Genomic DNA, 25,000 nt, shown 5'->3' on the forward strand with positions numbered 1-25,000 from the left:
AACAAGCCATTTAATATAAACCTGTGATTTGCAGTGCAGACAGAATGTCCGACAAAACTTGTGTTACAGAAAACGAATCAACACTTTTTGAGCAATTAGATCGTAATTTAAAATAACATTTCACCACTTAACAGTTACATACTGCAGAAGTATAAAATGATCTGGAAATAAATTTATTTACAGAATATTATACTTTACAGTAAGTGATATAAAAGACATCCTTGTTACAAGTAGTGTGTAGTGTGTGTATTGTATGTATTGTGCGACTCTTATGCTACAACAATTTTCCAATTTATAGTTTTTTCTTTACTAATTAACGATTAACATTTCATTGTCTTTAAAACAACATTACAAAGTCCTCAGTCCTGAAGATTTTCTCACAGCACAAAATTTACTGATTGTTACAAATCACTGACACTGGAGACTCCTTCAATAAATAAACAGATACTGAATTACAGAAAGTTTTACAAAGCTAGTTTCTATGTCAATTAAAAAAAAATCACTCTACAAATAAATGGACTTGCACCAAAGTGAAATTCACCATATTAAATATGACAGGTTATTCTTTATTAAGTAATCTGGTACATTTTATTTGTCTTTAGTTCTCATTCAGATCAATAAAAGTTGCCAGAAGCGATGTAAGTATGTAAGATGAAAATAAAAACAGTTAATATAATATAAAACATTAGTATAAATAAATATGATAGAAAGATACTGAATACCTTAAAAAGGACTGCTTTGATAAATAAAAAATAATAATACTAAAAAATACTGTAACAGAAGCAGGTTTGATGTGCAGCAGGAGTTCAACAACCTCAGCACAGACACTGTGAAGTCACGGTCAAGCTTACCTTCAGCTTAGATCATAACACAGCCAGAAGTAGCTGATCTGAAGACTTCAGAGAACGAGTAACAAAGAACTGACACTGAAGATCAGAGATGCTTTAGAAACCAACTAAAAACGTTAATACGGGATTCTGAAAGAAAAAAGAATGAAGGAATGAGTGCAGCAATCCCAAAGCTGGGGTCAATACTGTCTATTTGTGGTATCTATCTATCTATCTATCTATCTATCTATCTATCTATCTATCTATCTATCTATCTATCTATCTATCTATCTATCTATCTATCTATCTATCTATCAAACTGTATAAGAAGATTTTGAAAAGTTGCTTTTTTTAATTAATGAATTTTATATATATATATATATATACATACATATGTATATATGTATTATATATATATATATATATATATATATATATATATATATATATATATATATATATATATATATATATATATATGCTGTTCAAATCTGTCACAATCCAATAAAACAGCAGGATCCGTCATCTAAGATACTTAACAGAATATCTGGAGAAGCTAAACGGATGAGTCATAATTTGTTCTCATTTAACAGAAAATCTCGTCCATCATCCAGGTCTTAATATCCTCCTCGTTCAAGTCGAGACAGACAGAAAAGGAGCGCAGATTGTCATGTTTTAAAGGGAAAGAAAGCTTTTTTTTAGTCTGATATTATTAGATGATGAGGAGCGTTTGCGTGATTGAGCTGTTAAACAATAAAGTATAAGAAGAAAAAAAATTACATTAATAGAAATGTAAGTGCTTGCTTGATAGAAAATTAATCGACCTTCCGAGCAGTTTGATTATAGTTAAAACTAAGGTTTTATTTCGTATCAATATTTGACAGCAAGGATAAAGATCTATATGTAAATGGGAAAAAGACATATGTAAACCTAAAGAAACTTGTCACTTGTGTGTAATGCGTCTCTTTTGGGTGTAAAATGAGTGATAGTCATCTCTTGTGGGCTTGTAGTTTTTTCTCCAGCGTTTTAAAGATCTAAACACACAACACTATATACAGTATTTAAAAAAAGTATGAAACTGGATTTTATAAGGTATGCTATGTTTGGTAGCAGATTAGCAACTAAAGCTAACTAAACCAGCTATGTATACTTTCCACTGTGTGTTATAACTACATAAATCTTCTTCTAACTAGTTGAAGACAAATAAATAAATGTTTGATTCATGTCACATGTCATGGTTTGCATTAGCTATTAGCAAAAAACACTGCTTGCGCAGAAAGCTAACAATACTAGCTGTGTACACTTACAACAACCGGCGTTTGCCTATAAATCTATACATCTGCTTCTAACTACAGTAGTTAAACACAAATGAATGAAGTGTAATGAATACAGAAGTTTGATTGATTTGATTGCCATGTGTCACATTAGTTATTATCAAAATACAGTTTAACTGAAGTGACAAACGGCTAAGTACGGTGACCCATACTCAGAATTCGTTCTCTGTATTTAACCCATCCAAAGTGCACACACACACAGCAGTGAACACCGTAAACACACACCCGGAGCAGTGGGTAGCATTTATGCTGCAGTGCCCAGGGAGCAGTTGGGAGGTTCGGTGCATTGCTCAAGGGAACTTCAGTCGTGGCCAGCCCGAGACTCAAACCCACAACCTTAGGATTACGAGTCAGACTCTCTAACCATTAGGTCATGACTTGGCCACGACTTGCTATGCATGCTAACTATACTATCTACAGATACTCTCCAGAGACAGCAACAATCTCTGCTCCTTTCTACTAAGGTCTCGTTTTCTATACACATGTAATAAGGAGTCGTGTCTGGAACAAGATAAGCTGAATCCAGTTTCTATTTCTATGTCTATTTTTTTTTAGGGTAAACCATAAATGGAAACTAATTGCAGGTTGAACCTAAAGGTGTGAAAGTGGAAATGAAAACATCTATAACTGAATTGTATAAAATTAAAATGAGAGAGAAAAAATATCAAAATGCTTGTCATGCTGTTGCTTTGTCAGTGGTTTGTCTTGTTTGCTGAAAACGATGGCTCTGTGTATAGCACAAACACACACACACACACACACACACACACACACACACACACACACACACACACACACACACACACAGGTTAACACACAGACACTTGTCATGCTGTCACTCCATAGAGTGAAAGCAGGGTTGCCCATTGAACTCCAGAAGTAAGCAGAAGGAAACCAGAAGGAAGCACAGATCAAGTGAATAATAATTCTGCTCATTTGATTTTTTTCTCCCTAAATGAATTCTTTATGTGAGGTAACTGCATTAATGTGGTAAACCTCACTCGAAGCTTATGCAAACTGTTTGTATGTGTCTCAGTGGGTGTGTGTGTCTCAGTGGGTGTGTGTCTCAGTGGGTGTGTGTGTCTCAGTGGGTCTCAATGCATGTGTGGGCATGTGTGTCTCAGTGGGTAGTGTGTCTCAATGCGTGTGTGTCTCAGTGAGTGTTTGTGGTCTACTGTGTGTGTGCGTGTGTCTCAGTAGTTGTGTGGTGTATGTGTGTGCGTGTGTCTCAGTGGGTGTGTATGGTGTATGTGTGTGTGCGTGTGTCTCAGCGGGTGTGTGTCTCAGTGGGTGGGTGTGGTGTATGTGTGTGTGCGTGTGTCTCAGTGGGTGTGTGTCTCTGCGTGTCTCAGTTGGTGTGTCTGTGTGTCTCTGTGTCTCTCAGTATGTGTGTGTGTGTGTGTGTGTGTGTGTGTGTGTGTGTGTGTCTCAATTCCTGTGTGACTGAGGGAGTGTGTCTGTTTTTTATGTGCACCTCAGTGTGTGTATTGGATGTGTGTTTGTGTCTCAGTGTGTGTGTGTCTCTGTGTGATTGTGTGTCTCATTATCTCTCTCTGTGTGTGTATGAGTGTCTGTTGCTTATGTGTTTGCTTCTGTGTATGTGTGTGTGTGTGTGTGTCTCAGTGTGGGTGTGTCTGTGTGTTTGTATATGTGTGTGCATCTCAGTGGGTGTGTGTTTGTGTGTCTCAGTGTGGGTGTGTGAGTATGTTTGTGTCTGCACGAATCTCGGTGTGTGTGTGTTTGTGTGTCTCAGTGTGTGTGTGTGTGTCTGTGAGTATCTCAGCGGGTGTGGGTGTGGGTGTAGGTCTGTGTGACAGAATATAAAAGAGAAAAAGAAATACAGACAGGAAGGACAAGGTTGAGAACATTAGAAAGAGAAAAAGACAGACAAGTCCAGTGCAGCTGTCTTTGTTAATCTATCTTTTACCTTCTTTATCTGTCTCTCTGTCTGTATTTGTTTAATGAATTGAGTCATGTGTCTGACTGTCTTCTGTCCGCCTCGTTCATGCACACAGATATGTCGAATAAATGCTTTTATATGTTCCTCTGGGGGATTTTTGTTTGCACTGTGAGAATAATGTTTAGTGCTCTTAATCTCACTAAGGTCTGACTTATTATTTAGCTTTAATTAATAAACAGATCTGTGGTGTGGACTTTTCTGAAAGGTGTACATTTATAGTAAAACATTACTGTACTGCATTATACATATCAATATAGAAAATAGATCAAATACAGCATGAATTTGGATGAGTTGTAAATGTAAACTTTGTTAATGCTCCTAAGGCTACATTACACCCACATCATGCTGTTTATGTTTATAGACAGATTTGTACATTAACATGCATTTATTTATTTGTTTGTTTGTTTGTTTGTTCGTTTGTTGTATTTATTTTTTAATGATTTTTTATGTTTCTTTTTTTTATGTTCATTTAGCTTTATTATATGTTGAACTACATTGCTGGAAAACAAATTACTTTGTGTGTGTGTGTGTGTGTGTGTGTGTGTGTGTGTGTGTGTGTGTGTGTGTGTGTGTGTACTATACATTTGACCTATAAATCTGTTTCTATTTGATTCTGTTTTATTCAAGGATTATAATGAGTATTTTCTGGACATTTGGACATTAATCTTATCCGTAAAGGATCGGTGTGAGTGTAGGTTTTTATTTCAGCCAATCAGAAGCCACACGTCAGTCTACTGAAAGTCAAGCTGAACTGAGTAAACAGGTAGAATCCTGTTTGACTGGAATGAACACATGCACCCACACCGGACCTTCGCGGATTAGATCAGACACCCCTGTTCTAAGATAAGTGGTTTGTGGACATGATTGGACACCTTTGACTTAGAACATGGATCAAACCTACAGCTCTGGTCCCAATAAATGAAATTAGAACCCAGGATTTTCCAAATAAAAATCCTCTCGTGAACTGTAACTGAATTGAAAGAAGAAAGAAGCACTAGTCTGTGGTATTCCACTAGGAAGAAAAATCGATCGATAAACTCTAAGATATAAACTGAGCAACAAACAAAATGTTTAAAGGCTGTATGATTCTTCATTAACAAGCTAAGAAATGTAAGACTGTAACCATGTGTCATTCCAATAAACATCATTCAGGGGTTTCACAGCAATGAAGAAGTACGTTTACTTAATTACAATATTTACGATTGTTATTTGCATCTTTAAGATCAATTCTAAGCAGCACATTTTAGAGAAGTATGTTTGCATGTTTTAAAGAACATATATACATATATGTACATATATATGTTTTTTTCTGTTTTATTACTAGGATATTTATTGTATCTTTCTTTGGTTTGTAAGGTCTTGAGAAACTGGCACAATAACTGATGCAGCTGGCGTCAGAAAAGTTTAACTTATTTTCCTCAGATTCATGGTCAGAGAAAACTCTTATTATGGTGTTATATCACTGTCAGAGCTCAGCATACTTATGCTCTGTTAGGGTTAACAAAAAAAGGAAATTTTGCAAATTATTGTAGTCAGAGTTTCCTGAACTTGGCATTGATGTAAAAATCTGCTACTTTCTGAAAAGATGTATACGAAGGGCATATATTTCATTTACTCAAGTCTTTTTTTTGTGAAAAGACTGAAGAGACACAGTGATAGGTAGACAGAGAGAGAGAGAGAGAGAGAGAGAGAGAGAGAGAGAGAGAGAGAGAGAGAGAGAGAGAGAGAGACAGAGGGGGGTAGATTGACAGACAGGTAGAGGGGAAGATAGATGGATTGATGTAGAGAGACAGACAGACAGAGGATGGAGGGGAGAAAGGAATAGATAGATAGATAGATAGATAGATAGATAGATAGATAGATAGATAGACAGACAGATAGATAGATAGATAGATAGATAGATAGATAGATAGATAGATAGATAGATAGATAGATAGATAGATAGATAGATAGATGCACAGTGAGGAAGTGTTCTGAATTGCTGAATAAGAATAAAAGAGTGAAGGAACTGCAGAAAGACCTGCAGAAAGAGACACAGAGAGAATGAGAGGGGTGAGAGTGTCAGAGAGAGAGAGAGAGAGAGAGAGAGAGAGAGAGAGAGAGAGCAATAAAACGAGAGAATGAACTGAAGGGAAATGCTCCACTGCCTCCCCGCTTTAGGAACATCATTCTTATTTTAGAAGATTTGTGCGGCCGTCCGACGCCTCCGCGACACAACAAGTGATGAACCTGAGAACATGCGCACAGGGAGGAGAGAGAAAAATGTGAGACGGAAGAAGAGAAAGTGGGGATGTTGTAAATTGATGAAAGAGGACACGAAGGAGAAGAATGAAGGGAATGGAGGCAAATAGGGGAAAATAAAGTGACTGATAGAGCATGAGGGGGGAAAGAGGAGAGGCAGACAGAAGATTAAGAAAGACAGTGCAGGGATTGGTAAAGTGTGCAGAATGAGAGAGAGAGAGAGAGAGAGAGAGAGAGAGAGAGAGAGAGAGAGAGAGAGAGAGAGAGAGAGAGAGAGAGAGAGAGAAGACGAATTTTGATGTACAGTAATGGAGGAGAAAATGGAGAGGGTTTGTACAAAATATAATTCTGTGATTCATTAAGTGTGTGTGTGTGTGTGTGTGTGTGTGTGTGTGTGTGTGTGTGTGTGTGTGTGTGTGTGTGTGTGTGCGTGCGTGTGTGTGTGTGTGTCTCTGTGTGTGTGTGTGTGTGTGTGTGTGTGTGTGTGTGTGTGTGTGTGTGTGTGTGTGTGTATGGTAGCGAGAGAAATGCTGAAAGAGGTAACAAAAGAATGAATGATCCAGAAAGACAAAAGGGTAATCATTGAGTATTAGAGAGGAGATGAAGGGGGCGAAAGGGAGGGAGGAAGGGAGGGATGTGAAAGGAGGAGGGAAAAAGAAAAAAGAGCTAGAATGTTGTGGTGAGGTGGAGAAGCAGAAGAGGGTGTGGACATTAGATAAAGATAGACACGGGAGAAATTTAGCAACTGTGAGTGTGAAGGGCGAAAAACTGAAAATAGAGTGTGGGGAAGAAAAAAAGAAGAGGAAAATGGGATCATGGATGTTAAGTGATGAAAGGGAGAAATGCAGTGCAAACTACCAGGAAGACAAAAGAGTTAGACTGTGAGAGGGATGAGAGAGAGAGAGAGAGAGAGAGAGAGAGAGAGAGAGAGAGAGAGAGAGAGAGAGAGAGAGAGAGAGAGAGAGATGCTGCAGCTTGATGAAAGAGAAAAAAGAAGCAGAGAATAAAAAGAAAGCCAAAATGGAAAATATTGCGATTGATCATGAGTGAGGGAGGAGAGAGATTACAAATGCATATCATTATTTGCCTTTGCAGTATGACCACACACACACACACACACACACACACACACACACACATACACACACACAGGGATCTGAGCGCTTCGCTCAGTTTGTAGCTCGAGTCCTATCTCATCTGTCTCAGCTCTTGGGCCTCACACTGCAATAGCACCCCCTAGTGGAGATAACCATGTCTGATTGCAAGGCATCATACACACACACACACACACACACACACACACACACACACACACACACACACACACACACACACACACACACACCAGATATATCTGGCAGGTATAAAATCATTGCACTTCATGTATTTAAAAAGTTCATAGACTTCAGCAGTGAATATAAATGTGCTAAACGTTTTGGTTTCCTGTTAGACACTCAGCATCTCTTAAATAAATCTCTAATAAACACTGATTTAAATAAAGACTCTTGTTTTGGGTTAATCACGACTACTTAGGTCCAACTGTTGCTTAACCTTATTTGTTAAAGTTAAAATACAGTTTTCTGATCAATTTGATCATGATGAATTAGACCAATCATTTTATTACAGTGACTCAGATCAATAAAATCTGATAATGGTAAATCAGACCAATCAGATTTGATCACAGAGTATCAGACAGTCAGATTTGATTATGGTGAATCAGACTAATTAGATTTGATTATAGTGAATCAAATCATTAAGATTTGTTCAAACTTTATCAGACAATAAAATCTGATTATGGTAATTCAGACCAATCAGATCTGATCATGTTGAATCATACTAATCATATTTTATTATGGTGAATCAGACCAGTAAGATTTGAATTAGACCGATCAGATTTCATCGTGGTGAATCAGACCAATCAGATTTCATAGTGGTGAATCAGACCAATCAGATTTCATCACGAGTAAATCTGATTGGTCTAATACAAATCTTACTGGTATAAGATCTGATTATTATGATTCACCATAATCAAATCTGATTGTCTGATACTCTGTGATCAGAGTATCAGACAATCAGATTTGATTATGGTGAATCAGAGCAGTAAGATTTGTTCAAAATGTATCAGACCAATCAGATTCCATCGTGGTGAATCAGACATATCAGACTTCATCATACTGAATCAGACCAAGCACTTTAAATTGTTATAAATCAGACCAATCAGATTTGATCACAGTATATCAGAGCAATCAGATTTGATCACAGTATATCAAACCAATCAGATTTGATTATAATGTCAAAGCTTATTACTCTACATGCACTCTGGAGAACATGTGTTACATTTCCAGAGCTGTAAGGTTCAGAGAGCTGGGATGGGACGAACGCCTGGCTGCTGTTTTACGATGGTTTATAGCTGGATGCTATAGTTTGCACAGTCAGCTTGCTCACTGTTGCACATTTACAGCATGTAGTTATCCTGATGAAGCTCCTGCTGTTCTATGTAGCTACTGTGTATTCTGCTGTGATATGAGATCCCTGTGCGGTTATAGGTTTATTTTGAGCTTGTGATCTTCTCATAGTAAATTTTGTGCATTGAGATCTTACGATCAGACAATGCTGTAGTTTAATTATTACGTTCTGTAATAAAAATACAGTTCAGAATTTGTAATATTTCACTGTATTTCTATGATCTCTACATACTGACAATTGTTTAAGTTCATTTCAAAATGTAGTTCACAGTATAACACTATATCTGGCACTAAGAAGCAGGTTGGGAAACAATGTCTGGCTGCTGTTTGATGATGCAATTTGCACATTTCCTCCAAATTGAGTGATGTAAATTGTAATGAATCTTCAAGTGTCACCAGGTTGGTTTCAGTTCTTTCACCAGATGTCTATAAAGTTATATCGCAGCAAACTGTGAAGTACACCTGGTAAAAACAGTAGTTTCCAAAACAACAGACTTTCCTGAGCTGAAATCTGTTTCTTCTCTGGAGATTTCTCATCCAGAAACGCAGTTGTTTAGCTCGAGCATTTTACACTCTTCCTACATCTATATATAAAAATAGAGAACGTTAGAAAAAGTAAAAAGATACAAATCTTCTATCCTGGCAGTATAAATGTGCACAAACTTTCACTTAATTCGTCCTTCTGATCCTCATGGATGCTCTTTTTGACAGTCGGGATCTGATAGCAAACTGAATTAATTAGGCTTATGTCTGAATCCTGACGAGATGTAGCTATCAAATACCTTGATCAAAGTGTAGCGTTGAATGTGAGGGGAAAAAAATCACGTTTAACTAGCAAGGTTTTAGATATCTTTAGATGAACTGAACATTTTTTTTACAGTGTTTATTGAACTGTCTCTATATGCCACATGAGCTTTGCAGGAATATAAGACTAGACATATAAGACGTTGTTTAATCTTGCCTACTCTTATATTCCTACAAAGATGATAATGTCTTTTAGATTTTTGCTTTTTGAACATACCTTTCTAGATATAATCCTCATTTACTGTACTTTTACCCAATAACCTCCACTCTTCCAGGAAGGCTTTCTACTAGATCTTGGAGCTTAGTTGTTCTCATTCAGCCAGAAGGGCATTAATGAGGTCAGGTGCTGATGGCAGACAAGGAGGCCTGGGGTCAATAGTTAGAATCTAACAGTTCCTTCATTAGGTCTCTGATATTGACTCTGTGTTTCAGTTCCTCCATCAACACCCTACATCGTTCTGGACTCGGAGGAGCCATGGGTGGAGGGGCAGGATTACAAGGTGACCTGCATTGCCCCTGATGCCAGGCCGGCTGCTGACGTCATTCTCTTTAAAGGTATGACTACTTTTAAAATTTAATAAAGACTCCTCAGATGCACATAGAGATTGAGGGTCAGATTGTCTATACGTGGTGCAGGGAAGAAAAAACAATATCTTCAGGTTGTGGATCAGGCACATCTGGCCTTTAAATGCTCTAAGGAGCGGCTTAAGGAAACATAGTAGTTATTAGTTTTTATTACCTGCTGCTCCTCATAACTCTTCGGATATTTTTTTTTTTTCGTTAAAAAGCATGAAAGCTCTTGTGGTTATCGGAACCGCACGTATAAGACTGTTTAGCAATGTTAACTGAATTGGTAATATAATAATATCTGGTAACGTTGTGTAATATTGTGCTAATATTATTAATAATACTATTATTGGAACATTACAATCTTCTTCAAACCTATTGATTTCTTACCCAATGTTCTAATAAATATCTTCACTTGTCAGGGTCAGTAACGGAGCAGTTAAACACTCAAACATTAATATTCACACCTTAAATATTCTGTTAAACAGCATTTTCCTGTCAAAGAACCATATCTTAACCATATATATGTTTGCATGCCATTTTAATACCACAGCAATGATCACTGCACTGGTCACCAACTTTTTGCAGTTGGATTGTCAGTATTATGAAAACCTGCTTTTTTATTTAATCTAATCAAATTTCATTTAATCTAATTAATCTAATCAAATTTTATTTAATCTATTTTTTTATTTAATCAAATTTAATCTAATTATAAGACCATGTGGTCTTTGAGGTCAACAATTTACTAATCAATACACAATTATCAGACTTTATCTGACTGTAGAAAATACATTATTCATAATAACACTTTCTGGTATTTATAATCGCAACAGGTTATAATCATACACTCCAGTGTCACCCAAATGAGGATGAGGTACACTTTTGAGTCTGGTTCCTCACAAGGTTTCTTCCTCTTCCATCTAAGGGAGTTTTTTCTCACCTCAGTCACCTCAGACTTGTTCATTAGAGATAAATACAGACACATTTAAATATAAGACTAATATTAATCTTGCGTGTTCTATAAAGCTTCTTTGAGACATTGCCAATTGTTAAAAGCACTATACAATAAAAATGTAATTGAATTGAAAATTGAGAATTAAAATTTATATTTATTCCATATGAGCAAGCCTGAGGCAATCGTGGCAAGGAAAAAATAGATATGGTAATAAGGAAACCCCCTCACACTGCACCTCACTCCCTCTGATCTACCAGCACTGCTCGACTGGTCCCAGCATCTCTCAGGGTAAGAAGAAGCTATACAGCAACACACTTTTCTGTTCTGGCACCGAGGTGGTGGAATGAACTTCCGCTAAATGACCAAACAGTTGAGTCACTGGCTGTCTTCAAACGACAGGTGAAGACCTGCTTCTTCCTGAAACACTTAAACTAGCACCAATTTTCGCTGTTTGTTTTATGTGAAAACAAAAAGCTCAGAACAAAGCTTTAGGTTGATGGACCTAGTGAATCAGTGTCGATGTACTCATCGATAGACACTTCAAAGCACTTTTATACATTGGAATGACCTTAATTGCTGCTATAACATAAGCGATAACAGCAATTAACTTGTTTCATGGACTTAATAAAACACAAATTAGACATGGATAAAAATTACGAAATGTTAGAATTTAACATTTTAACTTTTGTTTTACAAGAGGAATAAAAAACTTCAGAAGGTGTAAAAATAAAATAAAATCTGGTTACTGATACAGCAATCCTGTCATGTTATATTACTTAGATAAGAACATTTTCAACACTGGAACAATAGTCACTTATGTTTAACCAAATACTTTGTAGTATCCATCTATACTGTACGTTGTAAAGCTCAATGCAAAAAACAAAATCATAATGAGTCATTTTTTTTTTTGAATTATAGGCAAATTTACTATTTCTTAACAAACAGTTTTACTGTATTTCGCTATTTCTAGAAAGAACCAAAAAATAGCTGCTAATACAACAACAAATCATACAGATTTGAATTAAAAAATAAAATACTGGCAGAGTTAATCTGCTTTTAAAATTGAGTTTCAAATTATTAGGTTTGTTATTATTTAAATTAATGCTTAATTTAATCATACTACAGAGGTGGTAAACTATGTTAGAGCTTATATAATGTGACAAACTCCATTTCCCACAGTGCACTGGGACATAAAATCATGGTCTCACCAACTCACATACGCTCTCATGTTCACAGCCACTGTTTAAAAGGACTCATGAAATCATGCTTTGTGAGGTACGGTATATGTTTAGTTCTGCTGTAATTTATTAGCCTTCTGATCTGTGTACGCTTACCTGGTTAGACACATACAGGTAAACACTCTCTCTCTCTCCACACACACACACACACACACACACACACACACACACAGCAATCCCACTGCAATTTTTACACATCATAGTTTTTTAATGCTTTTCAATCAATCTGCTGCTGTTTATGTTTGCAATCATAGCATAACCACACCAGAACCAGCAGGTTTATAGCCAGTTTTTTCACCAGACCCACTATTTATGTCTCACTAACATAAATACTTTACTGTCTGTAATCACGTTGCATATTGTATAGACATATTGTACTTTTTGTATGTGACTGGCACTTATTCCGTACATATACTGACATACTGATGCTAAATGGCATTTCGTTGCTATGTACCTGTACTATGCGATGACAATACAGTTCTATCTATCTATCTATCTATCTATCTATCTATCTATCTATCTATCTATCTATCTATCTATCTATCTATCTATCTATCTATCTATCTATCTATCTATCTATCTATACTTGCACTTTTTACTCAGTTACAGAACTGTTTGGTGCTGAACTGTGTACATGGTTTTGTAGTGTGGTGTATTGGATGTCTTGGACTGCCTTGTCTTGCACTGTCTTGCACATTTGCACACATGCCCTTTATGTAGAACTGTGTTCAGTTAATTACTTTTTAGGATTGTGTTCTGTGTAACATCATGGTCCTGGAGGAATGTTGTTTCATTTCACTGTGTACCAAACCAGCTATATATAGTTGAAATGACAATAAAACACTATTGACCTGATTGCCCTAGGTTTTTGACTTTCAATTCAGTTTATTTTTTATAGCACTTTAAACAATTCACAATGTCTCAAAAGAGCTTTACGTATAAGTATAAGTATATCTGATAATAAGAATAAGAATAAGAAGAAAATGAAATAAAGTAATACATACATTTAAAGTTATAATAAAGTTAAAAATATAAATGTAAAATGTAAAGTAAAGTATATATATTTATTACTTTAAATTTTACATTTATATTGCATAAATATGTATATATATATATATTACTTAAAATTTTAAATTAATATTTTTACATTTATTAAATTAAATTAACTTTTTTAAATTCATTTTTTTAACTTTTTTTTTTTTAAGTTTTTGCCTCACACTTTTGGGATTTGTCTTTCTTTAAATAAAACCTGACTCACCTGCATCTGCATCTGTGCAGCCTTTCTTTATCTGACATTATAGAAATTTACCTTTAAATGCTTGTGTATTTCTTTAAAGTTTAGAGATTTGAAGGGTGTGAATTCAAATCCCAAGACTCTGAGAAAAAATACTAAAGTCATCTTTCAGGGTGCACATACTTGTGTACTGTTATACTTTTTTTTATTTATTGTATCTTGAGCGATTGAACATTTTTGCCCTATGTAACTGAACCTTAAAGATAACTGCTGTTGTATATCCATGGCTATATTTAAATACCCAGGACCTTGTACATCAGGAAACAAAAATAGTCAAGTCAAGTCAAGAAGCTTTTATTGTCATTTCAACCATCTGACGCAGTACACAGTGAAATGAGACAAGGTTTCTCCAGGACCATGGTGCTCCATAAAACATAGACAGAGCTAAGGACTTAGTAAGTTAGTCCTAGCCACATAAAGTGCAGTACAAGACAGAAAGACAGTGCAGGACGAAAGACAGTGCAAAGAAAAAATACAAGACATCACACAAAAAACAATACACAAAAGACAATAAGCAAAAACAGTGCCAGCCAGTGTAAATACTGTTTGTTCAATCAATAAATACTGGAATGAACACAGTATTATAGCAGTAGTTGCATGACGTAATGTAAATTAACTTATGTAATGTAAAGTAGTGATGTTAAATTAGGATTACAAAAGAAATGTACCTTAATTATTATCTTTAAATATTACCTTAAATGTTATCTTTCTAATATAAAACCTGATGCCCAGAGGAACAGTGTGCTCCAGTAACTAATAAAACTTCTTATTCTCAGATGGAGAGCAGCTGACAGGCACGGAGTCTTTCACCACGTCAGGTTCTGAAGATAAACTACAGAACACTCACACTGAAGTTAAGTACGTGCTTTCTTTTAACGTTGTTTCTTATTTAAAAGCCAGCCTGTCCTTCACAACTTTACTTGAAGGGTAAAATTCGAAGAAATCCTTTTCATTACTGCACAGCAATAAGGTTTTTATATGAAGATGCAGTAGTGAAGGTAATGTGGGGTGAGGCTTTAGAATATTGCTATTAATACTTGTGATTAGTATCAGTTGCTAGGAGTTTAATTCAGTGAGGTAATATAAAAATCCAGATTTCCTGAAGAGCATATCCTAAAAAAAAAAGGTTTAAAACTTTTAAAACTTTTAGAACGTGAGCTACCTTTCCTAAATCAGAGAAAAATGATTTGATGATACACTCTCTCACACACACTCCTGGACCAGTAATAAAAATCCTTTGTGATTTACAAATATGGAGATAAAATTCAACTGCTTAGGAAATTTCAACCCTGGGCAACAAGGGCACATCAATCCTCTTTTTCCATGCTGAAGGGATTCTTGACCTGCTGGGAGAGTTTGGGCTCAACAAACTACAATGGAAACAACCCAAATCCTATTCAGTCAAGTTTTGGGTCATAACAGGCTGCCTAACATTATGGTTTTAGATTAATAGTGCAAATTTAGACCAGAGAATGGTGCCATACACAAATTTGTACCTCAGCCAAGACATGTTTGGAGACATGTAAAATCATTTTGTACTGGACGTACAAGGAAAATCCATTCAGATTCCTTTCCACATGCTTTATGCTAAATGCTAGCTTCCAAAAATGTTGATAATGTGTATAATCTGAGTTTATAACTGACTGATGAATGTCAGGTTTTCTCCAGGCTCTCTGTTTCCCTTCAATACTCAAGTCGAGTCAAGTCAAGTCAAGAAGCTTTTATTGTCATTTCAACCATATATATATATATATATATATCTGACGCAGTACACGGTAAAATGAGAATGTTTCTCCAAGACCATGGTGCTACATAAAACATAGACAGAACTAAGGATTTACAGTAAGTAAGTTAGTCCTAGACACATAAAGTGCATCTGTGCAACCTGGTGAAAGACAAGACAAAAAGACAGAAAGACAGATCAGGACAAAAGACAGAACAAACAAAAAATACAAGACAAATGCACAAAAGACAATACACAAAAGACAATAAACAAAACCAGCACCGACCAGTGTAAATACTGTATGTTCAAACAATATTGCGTGTGCAGAAATACTGGAATGAACACAGTATTATAGCAGCAGTTGCATGAGGTAATGTACAGTAAAGTGTTGTGCAGAACAGCAATCAACTGAAATGTTTGACAGTATGTGCAAAGAGCAAAAAAACAGTGTGCAAAACTGCATGTAAACAGTTTTGATGGATGTATAATGGGAGAGTGTGTAATTTGTGTAGGTTTGAGGTAGAGACTTAAGCACCTCTGTACATCGCTCTGGATAACATTTGTAAATGTCTGTGTAGTCCATACAGTTGATGTGAATGTGTGTGTTGTGCTCAGTAAAGTTCTGTTCAGTTATTAAGGAGTCTGATGGCTTGTGGAAAGAAACTGTTACACAGTCTGGTCTTAAGGGCCCGAATGCTTCTGTACTTTTTCCAGACAGCAGGAGGGTGAAGAGGGGTGTGTGGGGTCATCCACAATGCTGTTGGCTTTGCGGATGCAGCGTGTGGTGTAAACGTCCATGATAGAGGGAAGAGAGACTATAATGATCTTCTCAGCTGTCCTCACTATCCACTGCAGGGACTTGCGATCCGATAGGGTGCAGTTCCCAAACCAGACAGTGATGCAGCTGTGCAGAATGCTCTCAATGGTCCCTCTGAAAAAGTTGTCAGAACTGGGGGAGCGAGATGTGCCTTTCTCAACCTTCGTAAGAAGAAGAGACTCTGCTGGTCTTTCTTGGTGATGGAGCTGGTGTTGAGTGACCGGGTGAAGTTCTCTGCTAGATAAACACCAATAAATTTGGTGCTCTTTGACCATTTGATTACTTCCACTCCATACTATACCTTTGGCTATATGGTGTCTATAAATTCACTTTTCTAGCATAATACACTACACTATACTCACCTTTGTGGTTTTATTGCTTGAATGGCGAAAGACCAACACAAAAGACACATGTCTCATAAGGCTAAAATTAATCACCTCCTTGTTCCAGATATTCATGTATGAAGACATGTTATGCATGCAGGAATTGCTATTCTTCACTGTTTAAGGAAGATTATAATGTTTTGCAAACTTGTATACACCAAAGTCTCATGGTACATAATCCCTTCTCCAAAATGGCCAGAAATGGTACCTTCTACCGTAATGTGACGTGACTCCGGAAAATGTATAAAGAAATACTCTCTTACACAAAAAATCTTATATTATTCACAAAAAAATCCATTGCAATTCTACTTTTCATTATTGGAACCCTCCATAACCTTAAATCCTACACAATGAGGTTTTGTTCATAGTATAGATTACCTTAAGTCTCCCTGTCTTTCTATAGAACGTGATTTGAAACACATTTTGACTGAAATACATTTGGTGAAACTGGGGTATATTTAATTTTCTGCCCAACTATTCCTTAAATATCTAATCTACCGTTGCCAAGTATGCCTGGAAAACAGAGTATAGCTCCCTCCAAACCAAATCTCTAGTCCGGATTTGCAAATGAAACGGTTGATTTGGAGTGTAATGCGTTTTTAAATGAGAGATTCTATCAGTATGAGCTTTTTCTCCTCCCTCTAGCAGTAGTTCGTGATCTCTCATTAACAACAGGTTAAAAATCCATGGGGTCAATAAAAGTTCAATAAGGAAGTCTTGCTTTTAATGTGACTGTCTACCAATAGACACACACACATACACAGAGAAGTTAAAATACACTGATTAGTATCGATTGCTAGATGAGTATCATTAGTTCATTAGTTCTTCAGTGGCAGTGGTTTCATCTGATAAATGATACACAGTGATCTAGTCTTAATAGCATTGATTTACCCAGATGATTAATGATACATACATTATTTTAGTTTTTTTTTTTTTTTTTTTTTTGTTATTGTTTTTTTATATTGTTACCTTTGTTGCCAGACGGTAAAGAAATCAACTTGAATTACAATTTACAATAATTTTATTTTTTTTCTGTATATGTGTTTAGATGGGATTAACACAGCAACAGTTTCATCAGTTTGCATCATGCTGTGAAATTGTTTAGCACTTTTTTAAGTGTCTGAGGAAGTGAACACTAATGAATCAGGTCAGAGATGCAAAGAACTGCTTTACCCTTGGCCAGGATCAGTTACTTGAGCTGTGTTCATGATCATAAGGAATGTGGAAACCAAACTGTAAAAGTGTGTGAGACAGTTATTAACCTTGATCCCATTCTCTGCCCACAGTATCAGACCTCAGCGTTCGGACGATGGGCGACCCCTGCTATGTCGAGTCAGAAACCCGGCTCTCAGCCAGGCTTTGGAAACCTCGACTTTAATGAAAGTATACTGTAAGAATATTTTTTCTTCGTTTTTTATTTTGGCATTTTAGTTAAATAAATAAATAAATAAATAAAATCATGAGACAGTCATGTCCCCATATTAATCTTAATCATCTGCCTGTTTCAAGACTAACTTCAGCTATATACTAAAAAAGCATAAAAGTGATTCATATGCATTTAATTAGTCTCAGTAGGCCATAGATTTGAACATTTCACTGAAAATTCCTGAAACAAGTTCACATAAAGAAAATGATGTGAAGAAATAGCCTTCAATGAAAAATGTGAATAAAATGTGATTGTGAAAAACCACAACAATTAGCAGTGCTAACATTTTCATGAAGAGATGGAGGGGTGATGGGAGATATCTGGATGTTCGTGCGTGGATGTGTGTGTCGTTAATTTGTACTGTTTACAGCTCAAGGTGAGAAAAGAAAGTGTAAGTTTGCTTATATGTAAGGATACCTGGCAGCAAATGGTCTGTAAACATGTACTTGTGATTATTAGAAGTAGAAAAATAAAAAGTAAGAGATTTAACAAAGAGAGCAAAAAGCAGAATATACAATCTGTGGCAGTGTGTTGGCACGACAATGAGCACAGAAACAGCTTTTGTTTTCACTTCCTTGTCCAGAACTAATGCGTAACATCAAATAAGCTAGCTTCCGAGCATATTTACAGGTCCACACTGTGATAATGAGCTAGCTTGATTACACACTATGATTAGCCTCATGTTAGGTAGCTAAAACCCTGAAGTCAGTAGTATTTGGAGCTAAGCTAATACTTAGCCTAATGTTGATGTGTGAGCTTAGCTTGCTATTGCAAGAGATGTAACATCAGACTTGCTAGCTCATATTTGTATGATATTTATAGCTTTCATGTTGTAAATTATGCTAATCGTCTTCTATCTCAACTACATTGTTTTCTATGTTTAAAAAAGGATAAAAGAACTTATTTTTCAACCATGCTCCACGCTGTGGCAGTGACGTATTTAAAACCTGCAGTAACACTGCTATACTTAACACACACACACACACACACACACACACACACACACACACACACACACACACACACACACACACACACACACACACACAGTCATATCAGTGCTGAGAATGATCCATCCTCAAAATGGTGTCTGATTATATCGTAGGCTTGTGGTGATCCTTTTACCATTAATGGTGTAGCATAGCAACAGACAGGCTACAGTCAGTAACTGCAGTATATATGGACCTGGAAAATGATCACTGAATGGGTTTAAGAGAGATTGAAACCTAATATTTTGCAAGAACAAATAGTCCAGATTGGATTTAATTGAATTCAATCATGAAGAAAAAATGGGAAGCCCGATAGAGATTTTTTAAATAAATGTGCAGTGCAAGAAAGATATACACAAATCTAGATGTTTAGAATTTGGGTGAGAAAAATATGTTTCATGCTCTTGGTTATAAAAAACAATGACTTTCAAATAAATGCTGAAATGAATTCACAGAAATTTGGAGTGAGATCGGCTAGATATGAACAGAAACGCAACCCACATGCACACACACAGACGGAGAGAGACAGGAAGAGATAGAGAGAGCGAGAGAGAGAGAGAGAGTGAGAGAGTGAGAGAGAGAGAGAGAGAGAGAATGATAGTATATTGTTATTTCAGGGTTGTTCAAATTCCTGTTAGTCTGAGGCTCTATCTCTCAAAATCTGAGCCTATTTTTACATATTATTACTATTATTACATTGCATATTTCTGCTAATAATTTTATGTTTATTCCTAAATTAGCAAACAGGTTACTGTGTATTTACCCTGATTTAATAAATGTGTTGAAATACATGCCCCTGCAGTAGCTAATGTGACTTCAGCATGTTAACAGCTGCTATTCTTGATGCTTGTGTCACTAATGAGACACAAATGGCAGCAGTTTCAGCTAAACGTCCACCAAATAACCAAAATGAAAAAACAAAACCAAAAAAAAAAAAAACAGAAATAATGTTGGATGCCAACCTATATACCTTTCTGCATCTTCCTGCATCTCTCTCTCTCTCTCTCTCTCTCTCTCTCTCTCTCTCTCTCTCTCTCTCTCTCTCTCTCTCTCACACACACACACACATGCACACACACACACACACACACACACAAACACACACACACACACACACACACCCCTATTGACCATACTTTGGAATTTCACTTAGAATTTGTAACATGCTTCAGCTAGTCTTTAATTGATTCTGTTGGCAGACACTTGACTGAGGACATGACCCACGGATTTGAGTGTTCAGGGACTTACTCAAGAGCTCAACTGCTCTCTGGATTCAAACTCTCAATCTTTCAATCACTATCTCGGAGCCTTAACCACTCCATCATCATCCAGCCCCTTGCAGTTGATGATTTTAAATCTGCCGGATGAACCTCAGAGGAGCAGCATTTGAGCCCTCCGGCCTGTGTCATGATGTAACTGTTCATGTGCAGAACATAGTCAATATATCCATTGTGATTTGTTATAGTTACTGTATGACCTACAAAGACCTACATGGCAGTTAGTTGTCGTTTGGCCTGATTTAAGGGATTTTAGTCAGATGCAGTTTTGAATCAGAGTACAATCAAACATGTCCTTTAAAGGTGATGTATCCTTCCTTCCTGGATTTTCCTGTTTTAAGGCTATACGGATTTGCGACCACATCAACAAAATGTGATTGTGGTTAAGACATTTGGATTCTCATTGGACGGATGGGAGTTCTGATCCCTGTATCACCAAGCTGGGCTCTTGAGCAAAGCCTTTAACCTTCAACTACTCAGTTAAATGAGATAAATGAGTTAAATTTAAGCTGCTCTGGATACGGATGTGTGCCTAATGCTGATTGGCATCTCCAAATTGTCTGTCATGTGTGTGTAGGGGATCGTGCCCTTGTGCCCAGACTCCCCTGGGATAAACTTCAGGTTTCCCGGAGACCTTATGTAGTATAAATGGTAGAAGAAACAGTGGCAATTATTTGTATTAGATCTTTGTTTAGAAAAATGTATGCCTGATAGTTCCATCAGTAGAATTTAGCGCTCCTTCATTTAAAAAATACAGGCAGTGATGCAGCAGCACTTCAGTTCATTATACGTCTGTACACTCTGCTCATACTGATCAGCTTCGAAAGGTTAAAATGTTATGCTAATACCACCATCATCACCACCAAGCTCTCCAGCTCAGACATAGATAATTTTCTGAACTTGCTAGTGCAACTGTGATGTAAGGCTGCATCGCATTCTACGAATCTGAGTCCAGTGTTTGCTGTCTCCGAAGAGGAATGAGAACAGAAGCTTCTAATTGTCCTAGCTTTTTTTTTTTTGTACTGATTATACTAAATTATGAGTGTGCTAGCAATAACGCCATCTTCCTGTGATGACAGAGCGGCAGACAACCCATTACTTCTTATGTCAGAGGTATATGAAAGTAGTGGACCACCAACAAATTAGCACAGGAGTCGCTAATTATGTCACAGATAGTTTAATATAAATAAACGCTCTCATACTTTTGTTAAAATTGTTTAAACATTTCAGATCTGCATTGTCTCACGCTCTTGTGCTGCCTTTCATCCACTAAAATCCTGAGGCACTCGTTCTCTATTAATGATCTCTGATAATTCACATCTACCGCTGAGCATATTTACATTAAATCCATTCTAGATCCACCAGCTTGCTTCGCACTGATCTAAATCTATATCCTTCTCATCTTATATTATCACTTCACATATAATAGGAGCAAATCACTGCAAGTGCTAGCCAATTTTTATTCAACTTGCAAAATTCATATGCATCATTAATTAAAACTTTGGTGCAGATTGTGACACTCATGTCATTTGCTCACGTCCTTCCATTTGCATGCAAAGCCGTCTCTCCGCTTTCCTCCCACGGATCTTAATTATCTTTCTGCCTTCATCTTCCTCCTTTGCTCTGTCTTCTCCTTCTTCTCTCACTCTCTTTCTCCCACACTCTCATACCACCTCCCACCCCCCACCTGCTCCCACTTCCATTTCTACTCGACCGATACACTAAGTGCTAATCTTGCAGAAACGAGGTCCAACATGGCAGCCTTACTCAGCACACCCGGCTCATCAAATCCATGCCTGTTTCCATCCGTGCCAGATTTCGAGCGAGACGCCACTTTGTCATGCGGGGTCCTCATCTGTCCATCGGCAATAACAAAGGCCAAGAATTCGTTTTTATGGCAGAATGTTTTATTCAGGAGCCGCCCTGTAATTTATTCATATTCCGCCTCACCTTATTACTGTTTAAACATCTGTTATTTTGCTTTATGGACTAGTGCCAGGATGCGGCTCACTCTCAGTGCTTAATGCTTTCATCAGAGGGCCGAGCTTTCCTCTCTGCAGCGGCAGCATTAAATGGGTCCCAATTTAACGGCGCTGTCAGGGAATAAAATGAGTCGCTCTCTCTGTCCGTTTCCTTAAACTCATATTTCCTGCTTGTTTACTCGCATTTTTGTTCCCTGTTACACTTCCCTTACTCGGGTAAACAGCTTGGAATGGACCAGCAGCTTTTTTTTTTTTTTTTTTTTTTTTTGTTCAAAAAATGGCATACAAAACAGAAAGAAAAAAAATTTAGATTGTGTTTTCTGCATAAACAAAGCTATAGCATACTAACCAGACACGGAAATGGGTAACACTTTACAATAACTGAACATGAAAAATCTTTGAACTAAATTCTGAATTAATAGTTAAATGTGAAGTAATTATAAGTTAAGGCATGAACTAATCATGAACTAATGAAGATCTAACCTCAACTATGACATGTTTCTTATTGCATGAATCAGAACCACCTTAAATACATGTTAGTTCATGCTTGTTGGTCAATGTATTAATTAAAACACTCTAGAAAGAATATGAATTAATCGTGCATCATATCAAATAGAGGAAAAAATAAAAAAATTAGTAATTTCATGTCAAGCCCTTTTGCATCATTCTCTATCCATTGCTATTCAAATCCTACTTTAGTATTTGAACATTCTCTGGGCATCTCAGGTTCTTAGTCACTGACCAGGTGAACCAGTATCAATGTATTTATTGAATTAAACAAGGGCCATTGAATAATGAGTGCCATTAATGTAAATACAGTAACATTCATGTAATGTAACATGTTAACATGTTATGTAGCTTTTACCCCAGATAGAGATACTAATAAAGATTTGTTTGATTATGTTGTAGAAGAAGTTTGTCAGTTAAAATCACATATTTCACAAATACGCACCTATCATGTTTGGTCAGTAAATGATAATTGATTAGAGAAAGAGTGGGAGGAGTTTTCAGGTTGTTGTTGTTGTTTGCCATGTGAGAAGTTTGGTGTTTAGTTTCAGACAGACGGAAGAGATCATCTTTATTTACTAACCTGGCAAAATATTTAGTATCTTTATTTTTTTTAGTATTTGTATTTTGTTTTCTATTATTTTAATCAGGACAAGAGTTTAATTAAGTTTAATTGATTGTTTCCCACCGACGTTGAGCGTGAGAGTACATACAGTAGTATTTATTTTGTTCTTTTCGATTTCTTAAGCTTATTTACATATGCGTTGGTTTTATGTTTTATCCTAGTATTTTTTGTGAAAACATTTTATTATTCATTTTATTATAATTCAGAATCTTGTAAATTAGTTACTTTATTCTGAAAACAATTAAGGCAACTACTTAGTCAGACTATTAGTAATCTGGTGTTTTGCTCTATATAGGGAGTGTAGGTTAGGGGGAGTTACATTCATTTATTAGATGCTTTTTAAAACCAGTTATTTTCAAATGTTTTTTTTTTTTTTTAAAACAAGTTATTTTCAAATGTTTTTTTTTTGAGCATATTTGATTAAGTTTACTCCTACATTAATTAATACATTAACTCAGACATCTTCTAACATGTACAGTATTTAAGGTGGTCGTTATTAATACATGAATTCATAAAATTCACATCATTACATTTAGCTTGGTAAATGCTATAACTGATAATTAGTTCATTAGTGTAGGATTTTTTCATAAAGTGCTAACAATATACTGCATGAGTGTTTCTTGGAAGCCAATTCTAAATGGAAAACTGACTATTAAAATAGATTTCAATTGCTTTGGGGATTGAAATATTGGTTGGAGATTTTTTTAACCATAATATCTTTAAACACAATTTTCATATCAGTATCTGGTATTTTCAAACATTTCACTATCTCTAAAGTGATAAAGTTAATCAGGCTGTTGATTAACCGATGATTTAAACAATTTTTTTCATCCTTTGCCCACCATCAGACAGTCCATCATATTTATTCTTTTATCACTCTTTTTCTGCTCTCAGTGTTTTCTGACTGAAATGTCAGAATGTTATATCGGCTCACAGACTTCTTTCTCTGCATTGTTCTGTCTCAGACCCACCCCAGGCTCCAGTGATGGAGGGATTGAGGAGTGAAGAGGTGAACGCCGGTACCCATCTTCGGTTGGTCTGTCTGTCATTTGGAGGAAACCCTTTGGCTACTCTGCACTGGAGTAAGGTGAGATAGAGAAATCAGCTATCAGTGCCTGCAGTATGGCCACCAGACTTTAGGTCATTCCTGTGCTTTTCCTCTTGGGTATGTTCTCTCTGTAGATTTCAAAAGGTTCTTGTTCTAAAAATACATTTCTCTGGTGGACAGATGAGATAGAAAGGAACATAGAAAGGATTCAGTGGAAAGAAGCTTCAGGAAGACCATTTCCCCTCAACCTTCTTTATTTACTAAACTACAATATCTACATTATGGTGTACAAACTGATGATGATTAGAGTAATAACCTGAGGCTATTATTTAAACAATTAAAGAAATTTTCCATTGTAATTTTTGTTACATAATCACACAGAAATATCTAATTCAAATGTTATTGGTCACAATCACACACAGTGAAATGCTAAAGAACGAATACAAAATAAACTAGCAATAGAACTGTTACAATAGAAAAAATTTAATTATATTTATGGGTGGGAAAGGGAAGAAAGTATATGGGGAAAAATATCTAG

General features: G+C 36.2%; 1 protein-coding gene across 5 annotated transcripts in view; it reads left to right on the top strand.

The window, feature by feature from the left end:
• Positions 1-25,000, top strand: part of nphs1 (NPHS1 adhesion molecule, nephrin) — a 116,986-nt gene that overhangs the window by 37,975 nt on the left and 54,011 nt on the right. For all 5 annotated transcript variants that reach the window (XM_047820995.1, XM_047820998.1, XM_027145749.2 and 2 more), the window contains exons 5-8: positions 10,064-10,186; positions 14,462-14,543; positions 17,895-17,998; positions 24,380-24,501. In XM_047820995.1, the coding sequence (XP_047676951.1) occupies positions 10,064-10,186; positions 14,462-14,543; positions 17,895-17,998; positions 24,380-24,501 (431 nt within the window). The remainder of the gene's footprint in view (positions 1-10,063; positions 10,187-14,461; positions 14,544-17,894; positions 17,999-24,379; positions 24,502-25,000) is intronic.

This window comes from Tachysurus fulvidraco, chromosome 11, assembly GCF_022655615.1.
Source record: "Tachysurus fulvidraco isolate hzauxx_2018 chromosome 11, HZAU_PFXX_2.0, whole genome shotgun sequence".
NCBI classification, from domain to species: Eukaryota; Metazoa; Chordata; class Actinopteri; order Siluriformes; family Bagridae; genus Tachysurus; species Tachysurus fulvidraco.